The sequence below is a fragment of the Brachyistius frenatus genome, unplaced genomic scaffold (genome assembly GCF_029030835.1).
Source record: "Brachyistius frenatus isolate BFR_SWC_R1_liver_20210118 unplaced genomic scaffold, ASM2903083v1 Contig_533, whole genome shotgun sequence".
Taxonomy (NCBI): Eukaryota; Metazoa; Chordata; class Actinopteri; family Embiotocidae; genus Brachyistius; species Brachyistius frenatus.
Window position 1 is genome coordinate 65,001 of NW_027211132.1, and position 10,000 is coordinate 75,000.

At 45.8% G+C, this 10,000-nt stretch overlaps 1 protein-coding gene across 2 annotated transcripts in view; it reads left to right on the forward strand.

Annotated features, from left to right (window-relative positions):
* Positions 1–10,000, forward strand: part of frem1b (Fras1 related extracellular matrix 1b) — a 36,061-nt gene that overhangs the window by 21,099 nt on the left and 4,962 nt on the right. For both annotated transcript variants that reach the window (XM_069688145.1, XM_069688146.1), the window contains exons 19-28: positions 1–178; positions 250–475; positions 1,969–2,113; positions 3,567–3,708; positions 3,949–4,150; positions 4,891–5,155; positions 6,788–7,208; positions 8,960–9,161; positions 9,496–9,640; positions 9,720–9,849. The exon at positions 1–178 is cut by the window's left edge and continues 19 nt beyond it. In XM_069688145.1, the coding sequence (XP_069544246.1) occupies positions 1–178; positions 250–475; positions 1,969–2,113; positions 3,567–3,708; positions 3,949–4,150; positions 4,891–5,155; positions 6,788–7,208; positions 8,960–9,161; positions 9,496–9,640; positions 9,720–9,849 (2,056 nt within the window). The remainder of the gene's footprint in view (positions 179–249; positions 476–1,968; positions 2,114–3,566; positions 3,709–3,948; positions 4,151–4,890; positions 5,156–6,787; positions 7,209–8,959; positions 9,162–9,495; positions 9,641–9,719; positions 9,850–10,000) is intronic.

A 10,000-nucleotide genomic window follows, 5' to 3' on the forward strand; every position in this document is an offset into this window, starting at 1 on the left:
CCTGACTTCGGGCTTCATCAACTACGTCCAGTCGGAGCACAAAGGGGCGGAGCCAACCGTCGACCAGCTGACCATCAGCGTGAGTGACGGGCTGCACCACTCCACCTCAGTCCCCTTCTACATCATCATCAGTCCGACCAATGACGAGACGCCGTCCCTGCTGCTCTCCAACTTCACCGTACGTACCCTGAGGAGTGATGTCATGCCACCAGGTAGCCTGAAGTAAGGCATCTGTACCTCCTGCTGCAGGTGAAGGAGGGCGGGATCAGGGAGCTGACGCCTTCCCTCCTGGACGGCTTCGACCTGGACGCCCCCCCCGACCTGCTCACCTTCATGGTGCAGCAGCCGCCTGCCCACGGACGCCTCATCAACGGCATCTACGGCACGGAGACCAGCCGGTACCGGGAGATGGGACCGGACCTCCTGCTGAGGAGCCTCCCCGTCTCCTCTTTCACCCTGCAGGAGATCCGGCAAGGTGAGACACAGACAGGAGGACAGACAGGAACACAGGCAGGCAGACAGACAGACAAACAGACAGACAGCTGAGTCCAACAGACATGTCAGCCTTTAAAAAACATCAAAATTCTGCAGGAAGTTGAACTTTTCTTTGTTCTGATGTATTTGACTGTAAACCAGATAAATATAAATATAAATATAAATATAAATATAAATATAAATATAAATATAAAGATAAAGATAAAGATAAATATAAAGACAAATATAAAGATAAAGATAAATATAAATATAAATATAAAGACAAATATAAAGATAAATATAAATATAAATATAAAGACAAATATAAAGACAAATATAAAGATAAATATAAAGATAAATATAAAGATAAAGATAAAGACAAATATAAAGATAAATATAAAGACAAATACAAAGATAAATATAAAGACAAATATAAAGATAAATATAAAGACAAATACAAAGATAAATATAAAGACAAATATAAAGATAAATATAAATATAAAGACAAATATAAAGATAAATATAAATATAAAGATAAATATAAAGATAAAGATAAAGATAAAGATAAATATAAAGACAAATATAAAGACAAATATAAAGACAAATATAAAGATAAATATAAAGACAAATACAAAGATAAATATAAAGACAAATATAAAGATAAATATAAATATAAAGACAAATATAAAGATAAATATAAATATAAATATAAAGATAAATATAAAGATAAAGATAAAGATAAAGATAAATATAAAGACAAATATAAAGATAAATATAAAGACAAATACAAAGATAAATATAAATATAAAGACAAATATAAAGATAAATATAAATATAAAAATAAAGATAAATATAAAGACAAATATAAAGATAAATATAAATATAAAGACAAATATAAAGATAAATATAAATATAAATATAAATATAAATATAAATATAAATATAAAGATAAAGATAAATATAAAGATAAAGATAAATATAAAGACAAATATAAAGATAAATATAAATATAAAGACAAATATAAAGATAAATATAAATATAAATATAAAGATGAATATAAAGATAAATATAAAGATAAAGATAAATATAAAGACAAATACAAAGATCAATATAAATATAAAGACAAATATAAAGATAAATATAAAGACAAATATAAAGATAAAGATAAATATAAAGAGAAAGATAAATATAAATATATATATATATAAAGATAAATATAAAGACAAATATAAGGATCAATATAAACATTAAGATTAATATAAATATAAAGATAAATATAAAGATTAATATAAATATAAAGACAAATATAAAGATAAAGATAAATATAAAGATAAATATAAATATATATAAAGACAAATATAAAGATAAATATAAAGATAAATATGATCCTCAAACTCTGATGAAAGAAGTGTTTTAAAGAAATAATCTGCAGATTTATAAGTGTCTGCTGAATGATGTCATGTGATGCTGATTGATCCTCCTCCTCCTCCTCAGGGATGAAGATCGTGTACATGCACGATGACACAGAGACCCTGAAGGACGTCGTAGTTCTGCGTCTGACAGATGGCGTCCACGCAGTCGAGGGGACGACTCAGGTCACCGTGCTGCCCGTCAACGACGAGGAACCACGGCTGCTCAAGTACACACACACACACACACACACACACACACACACACACACACACACACACACACACACACACACACACACACACACACACACACACACACACACACACACACACACACACATACACACACAGACACACAAACACACACACAGACACACACACAGACAGACACACACACACATACAGACACACAAACAAACACACACACACACACACACACACACACACACACACACACACACAGTTCTTGGAACAACGTTCTCCTTGCATGTCACCGGAACCTGTGCCCCCCCCCCCTCTCCTCCCATAATGTTTTCATATGCATCCCTGACTGCCCCCCCACCCCCCGATCAGCTGTGGTGTGCGGGGGTGCTGCGGCTCTGGCCAGCTCGTCCTGTAAAGGCCTCTGAGGCAGAAGTAACACAAAGACTTGGCAGATGCCACCTCCTTGTTTGTGCGTCTCCTGCAGGACGGACGTGGCAGCTCCTCCTGCGTGGATTTTACTTCCGAGTGAAGAAGCAGCCAGATGGTTCCTGATGTTCACCCCCACCACCCGCCCCGCCCCCCCCTAAAAAAAAAACCCCACCAGCAGCACCGACACTGCCCCACATCTCCGTCATCCCACCGGACACATCGGCTCACACACAAACTTTCCGCTTCTTCCTGTCTCACATTCTGAAAGGCTGCTTGGCTTCAGACCTGGTTTCAGACTGGTTTTAGACCTGGTTTCAGACCTGGGTCCAGACCTGGTTTCAGACTGGTTTCAGACCTGGTTTTAGACTGGTTTCAGACCTGGTTTTAGACCTGGGTTCAGACCTGGTTTTAGACTGGTTTTATACCTGGTTTTAGGCTGGTTTTAGACGTGGTTTCAGGCTGGTTTTAGACCTTGTTTTAGACTGGTTTTATACCTGATTTTAGGCTGGTTTTAGACCTGGGTACAGACCTAGTTTTATTCTGGTCTTAGACGTAGTTTCAGACCTGGTTTTAGGCTGGTTATAGACCTGGGTTCAGACCTGGTTTCAGACCTGGTTTCAGACTGGTTTTAGACCTGGGTTCAGACCTGGGTTTAGACTGGTTTCTGACTGGTTTCAGACCTGGGTTCAGACCTAGTTTTAGGCTGGTTTCAGACCTGGGTTCAGACCTGGTTTTAGGCTGGTTTCAGACCTGGGTTCGGACCTGGTTTTGGACCTGGTTTCGGACCGGGTTTCAGATCTGGTTTTAGACCTGGTTTCAGACTGGTTTTAGACATGGGTTCAGACCTGGGTTCAGAACTGTTTTTAGATCTGGTTTTAGGCTGGTTTTAGACCTGGTTTCAGACCTGGTTTCAGACCAGGTTTTAGACCTGGGTTCAGACCTGGTTTTAGATCTGGTTTTAGACCTGGTTTTAGACCTGGTTTTAGACCTGGTTTTAGACCTGGTTTAGACTCCAACATGTTGTAATTTTCTTCATTTGTGTTTCAGGAATGGTGGGCTGCAGGTGGACTCAGGTGAGCACAGAGTGATCTCCAGCGTGTCTCTGGAGGCTGAGGACCTGGACACGCCCCCAAACCAGGTGTACTACTTCCTGAACGCTGCGCCGCGCTTCGGAAAGCTACAGATCAAGGTGAGGAGTGTGTGTGTCTGTGTGTATATATATATATGTATATAAATTGTATTGTAAATGAGAATTGGTTCTCAATTGATTCTACCTGGTTAAATAAAGGTCATATATATATATATATATATATATGTGTGTGTGTGTGTGTATATATCTGATTGTGTGTGTGTGTGTGTGTGTGTGTGTGTGTGTGTGTGTGTGTGTGTGTGTGTGTGTGTGTGTGTGTGTGTGTGTGTGTGTGTGCAGACAGAGTCAGGTTGGACCGGGCTGTCGACGGGTCAGAACTTCACTCAGGACGACGTGGAGATGAACAGACTGTGGTACGAACACACCGCCACCTCCGCCACCAGGTTCAAAGGTCACGACAGCTTCCGCTTCACCCTCAGCGACCTGGACAACGAGTCTCCTGCAGAGAGCTTCTTCATCTCCGTCCGCACGGTGCAGAAAGGTCAGAGGTCAGAACAGCTGATCACACTAATTAGAAACACATTGATCTTATTAAAGTGACTTCATCAGCTCAACATACAGGAAGTCATGACACACGTATGTTCAGAGTCAGTGACTTCCACTTTCTGTTTATATCATCACCTCTGATGTCCTTTCAAAATAAAACTCCAGAGAAACAGACAGTTCAGAAGCTGCATGAGAATCTGTCCGATTTTAAGTTTCCTTCAGTCTCTCTGCAGCCAGGAGCTGCTCACACAGATCAGAACCAGGATCAGAACTTTTGGAAATGTGAACGTGAAGAGCCTAAAATCCTGGAAACAGTTAAATACACACACACACACACACACACACACACACACACACACACACACACACACACACACACACACACACACACACACACACACTCTCTCTCTCTCTCTCTCCTCGGCCCGGTCCCCCTGGCCGGTTGCGGGTCATGCATTATTGAGCACCCCCTTCCTGCCAGCTTTACCAGTCGGGTGAACACGGGGCTGCGGGCCTTCTGGCTGCGGGTCCGCTGATCCTGGAGGAGCGGAGGTGAGAAACGGCCGCCCTCCTCGGCCGGTGAATAATTAACGGAGGTGAGGCGGAGCAGCTGTGGCGGGCGGCGGCGCCAACAAAGCTGCAGCCCCGCGAGGTCGCTTCTTTTCTTGAGTTGTGTCACTTTTCCAAGTTAAACGTTGTGCAGGAACCTGACAGACGTCCTCCGACCGCCTGCAGGTGACGTGGTGCTGCGGAGCCGGCCGGTGCAGCTGGGGGAGGGGCAGCGGGTCGTCCTGAACACCGACGCCCTGCTGGCCTCCGACTCGGTGGGTCGACCCGAGGAGCTGGTCTACACGCTGTCGGTGCCGCCTCGACACGGCCTCGTGCACGCCGTCCAGCAGCCCGGAGTCCCGCTGAGCAGCTTCACGCAGATGGACGTGGCCGCACAGCAAGTCTGCTACACCCACGACAACAGCCACGAGGCCGAGGCCGACTCCTTCAGGTGACAACACTCAAACCACGGTTGCAATTCTCCTGATGGTTGTTGTAGTTCCCAGACTGACCTGCAGGTGGCAGATTAAACATTCAGGTTTCTCCGTTTTATCTTGTGTAAATCTTTCTTTTGTGCTCCTTTATAAATGGAGGTGTACCACAGGGCTCTTTACGAGGACCTCTGATGTTTTTTTTTTTGATAGTTTGTGCTCCATGAATTTAATTGACAATTTATATCAGAGATGAGACTGCAATAATAATAATAATAATAATAACTTTACTCCTATTGTGCAGTTAATTGTTAAAATAATCCTTAAAAGCTGCTGATGCTGTAAATCCGAGTGATGCTGCTCAACTGTTCCTCCCTCTGAAGCCGGTCTGCAGCTCGGCGTGAAGCTCTGCTCACATCAGGAGAAGACGTGATGGGAGGATGTTCATGTTTCTGTCAGAGATCTCAACGTTTGGCCGACAAAAAGACAGCGAGACATCAGGAGACGAGAGGCGCTCTGCTGCAGCATGTTGATCTGCTTCTATCTGATTCTACAGCCAATTTGGCAGCAGCAGGCTTTTTTTGGGGGGTGGGAGGGGGTTTGAGTGCAGAACCGGGTTTCTCACCCAGATCTCTGCTGCCCCCCCGACCGGCTCAATATCTGTCTCCACAAGATCCATCAGATCACAGCCAAGACTGAGAGAGAGAGAGACACAGAGGCAACCAGCCAATCAGAGACAGACAGAACAGAACAGAACCAGAACCAGAAAAGAACCCTGTGAAACTCCATGACCACCTGATCAATCTGATCTGATCTGAACCAGTGTGGTCCGGTTCCTCTGGTTCTGATGACACGCTCTGACCTGCAGTTCATGGAGTGGACGACACACCTGGGCTCCATGTTTGTGTGTGTGTGTGTGTGTGTGTGTGTGTGTGTGTGTGTGTGTGTGTGTGTGTGTGTGTGTGTGTGTGTGTGTGTGTGTGTGTGTGTGTGTGTGTGTGTGTGTTGCGTTCCGTTGCCGTGACAGCGGATGATGAATGGGCATTATTAGAAGAATAACAACAGCGCTGGCACGACGGCAATGACCAACCAGAACACGTCCACAGACGGACATCCCTGGGCAAACATGGACGAAACCGCAGCCAGATGTTACACTGTGTGTGTGTGTGTGTGTGTGTGTGTGTGTGTGTGTGTGTGTGTGTGTGTGTGTGTGTGTGTGTGTGTGTGTGTGTGTGTGTGCGTGTGTGTGTGTGTGTGGAGGCTCGGGGCAGTTTGTCAGCTGCAGGGCTGAGAGGCACATTGTGTTGGCACAGAACTGAGAGGACAAAACACACACATATAGAGACACACACACACACACACACACACACACAGAGACACACACACACACATATAGAGACACACACACACACACACACACACACACAGAGACACACACACACACACACAGAGACACACACACACACACACACACAGCCTTGGTTTTCAGGTCCACTGCACTGTCAATCAACCCTCTGTCCCGTGTGTGTGTTTGTGTGTGTATTACTTGTGTTGTGGGGACCATCCAGTCCTGTAACATGAATTCCTCCAGACACCAGGGGGCGCTGCAGAGACAAACAGTGTTAATTTCTGACTAAACTTTGTCTCCACAGTTTTGTCGTCACCAACGGCGACTCGTCTCGCAGCGGTGTCCTCCACTTCACCATCGAGCACGGCGACCGCATCCCACCGACCCTCCACTGGAACACCGGCCTCCGGCTGCAGGACGTCTCCATGGCGACCATCACCGCCGACCGGCTGCAGCTCACCGACCCCGACACCGCCGCCGCCAACCTGAGCTACGTGGTCACCCAGCCGCCGCGCTACGGGAAGCTGCTGGTGGGTGGAGACCCGCTGTCCTCGCCGCCCAGGTTCTCCCAGACGGACGTGGACGAGCTGAACCTGGTTTACCGACACGACCCGAGCAGCCCAGCCCAGATCGACAGGTTCTACTTCCTGCCGAGTGACGGAACCAACAGAGGGTACCTGGAGTTTGGACAGCTGAGGGAGGAGCCTGCTGTGTTTAACATCCAGGTGAGTCAGGAGCACACCTGTCAGTCACACTGAGAATCAACAGGATGTACACCTCAGGAACAGGAAGTACACCATAGCAACAGGAAGTAACAGGAAGCACACCATAGCAACAGGAAGTACACCATAGCAACAGGAAGCACACCGTAGCAACAGGAAGTAACAGGAAGCACACCGTAGCAACAGGAAGTACACCATAGCAACAGGAAGTAACAGGAAGCACACCATAGCAACAGGAAGTAACAGGAAGCACACCGTAGCAACAGGAAGTACACCTCAGGAACAGGAAGTAACAGGAAGCACACCGTAGCAACAGGAAGTACACCTCAGGAACAGGAAGTAACAGGAAGCCCTGGTCAGAGTCCACTCAGTCCGGTTCTGTCAGAGCTGCTGGAGTTCTGCAGGTTTGTGGTTCTGGTCTGATGAGGTAATGTGAGTATGATGCTGTCGACTTTCAGGTGAACGATGAAGAACTGATAAATATTTGAAGCAGAGCAGCAGGTGAGGCCTCCCCCCACCACCACCACCCCCACCCGGCCCCTCCCCCAATCACATGTTACCTGCTCACACAGCAGCCAGGTGGTGAACACCTCAGTCCTGAGCCTCTGAGACTCTGTGGGCTGTTGTGATTGGACAGTGTGTGTGTGTGTGTGTGTGTGTGTGTGTGTGTGTGTGTGTGTGTGTGTGTGTGTGTGTGTGTGTGTGTGTGTGTATGTGTGTGTGTCTTCATAAATATTTGAGGATCTTCGGTTCATCGCTGCCTGAAAAGATTTTAAAAAAAAGGAAGTAAAAATAAAAACCAGTGAGATCGTTACGATATAAATAATACAGTAAATATAAACAACAGGAAGTTTTACCGTCAGATCTAAATCTGACCTAAATCACACACGACACACGTGTGTGTGACCTGTGAACTCCACTTCCTGTTTATATCACCATTTCTGATGTCTTTTCAGAATAAAGCTCCAGAGAAACACAGTTCAGAAGTCCCCTGAGAATCTGTCTGATTTTAAGTTTCCTTCAGTTTCACAGCGATCTATGTTGGTCTGAACTCCCATGATGCACTGCAGCCAGGAGCTGCACACGCACACTTCTGCTTTACTTTACAACATGTGAACAAATGCAGGCAATAAAATGTTGTGTGTGTTCACAGGTTGAGACACTATGAAGCTGCTCGTCTTCATCAATAACTTGAATTGTTTTGTCTGTTAATCGTAAAGATTAAAAACCACAGGAAGTGAAATTAACTGACAGAAGAGCTCCTCACCAGCTGATCCTTCCACAGGCCTTCAGTGACACCTAGTGGCAGCAGGGTGGAACAGCACCTGATGGATGGTCCTGCAGGAAGCTGTCTGTCTGCCTGTCTGTCTGTCTGCCTCGCTGCCTGTCTCTCTGTCTGTCTGTCTCTCTGTCTGTCTCTGCCTGTCTGTCTCTCTGTCTGTCTCTGCCTGTCTGTCTATCTCTCTGCCTGTCTGTCTCTCTGTCTATCTCTCTGCCTGTCTGTGAACAAAATAAAAGGAACAAACTGAAACACATGAAGACATTTTTTAGTTTAAAAAAATAAAAAGGAAGGGTTTTTCTGAAAAGTTTAAAGACACAAGATTTTTCCTTCACAAACTTAAAGAAGTTTCTTCTTTCTTCTTGATTGACAGATTTCATTTAATATAGAAATACCTCAAAAAGCATCAGCAGTCTGAAACACTTGAGTCTGTCCGATGTTCGAGCTCGTTCGTTAACGTGCGTGCTGCGTTCAGGTGTATCGGGCCGACCGGACGCCTCCCCGTCTGACCACCAGGGGGAGCCCCAGCACCGTGGTGGATCTGGGCGGCGGCCGCTTCGGCATCTTCATCACCAACAAACACCTGCAGGCCTCCGACTCCGACAGCCCCGCTGAGCAGGTGGAGTTCTCCGTCAGCAGACCGCCTCTCTTCGGGTACCTGGAGAACGCTGCCACAGGTAGACTCAGGCTCCGCCCCCTTAAATCCAACCTCCGTCAGTGAGTCACAATCTGCTGTCTTCCTGTCAATCAGTCCTTCTTATTAATTAAACAGGAAACTTAACATCATCACGTTCTGTCTCATTAAACAGATATTCATCGAAATCATGAAATACAAAACTTCTTATTATTTTACTTTCTTTTGTAATTTCAATTTTAGATTTAATAATTCTGGTTCAGTAAATTCAAATTCAGACTTTGAATCTGATAATTCTGACTTTTATTTCATAGTTGAGACTTTTATTCTGGTGTTGATCTGAGAAGTGATTTCAGTACTTCCTGTTTCCTGTCCAGGAGCGTCCATCCGGGGTCGGTTCGTCCAGCGCGACGTGGACCGGCGCTCCGTCCTCTTCGTCCTCCCGGCTGACGACGAGGTGACGGACGACAGCTTCGAGTTCCGGCTCAGCGACCCGGCAGGAAACACGGCGCCGCCTCAGACGTGGGTTTCTGGTTCTGAGCTGCTCACCTGGTTCAGACCGTCTGTCCTCCGTCCTTCATGTCCCCCGTGTCTCCTGCAGACTGGACCTGTCCTGGTCCCGGGTGGAGCTGTCTGTCTCCTGCTACAGAATCTGTGAGACGGCCGGGACGCTGCAGATCCAGATCCAGCGCAGTGGGAGGAGCCTTGATCCGGCCTACGTCAGCATCCAGGTGAGGCCGGCTGGTCCCGTGTGGGAGGAGCTTCATTCACAGCTCACAGGCAAATATTAAATATTAAATATAAACAAACACAAATATAAATAAACAAACAGGAAAACAATCCAAACAAACAGAAAGAAAAAGAGAAATGAAACTAAATAGA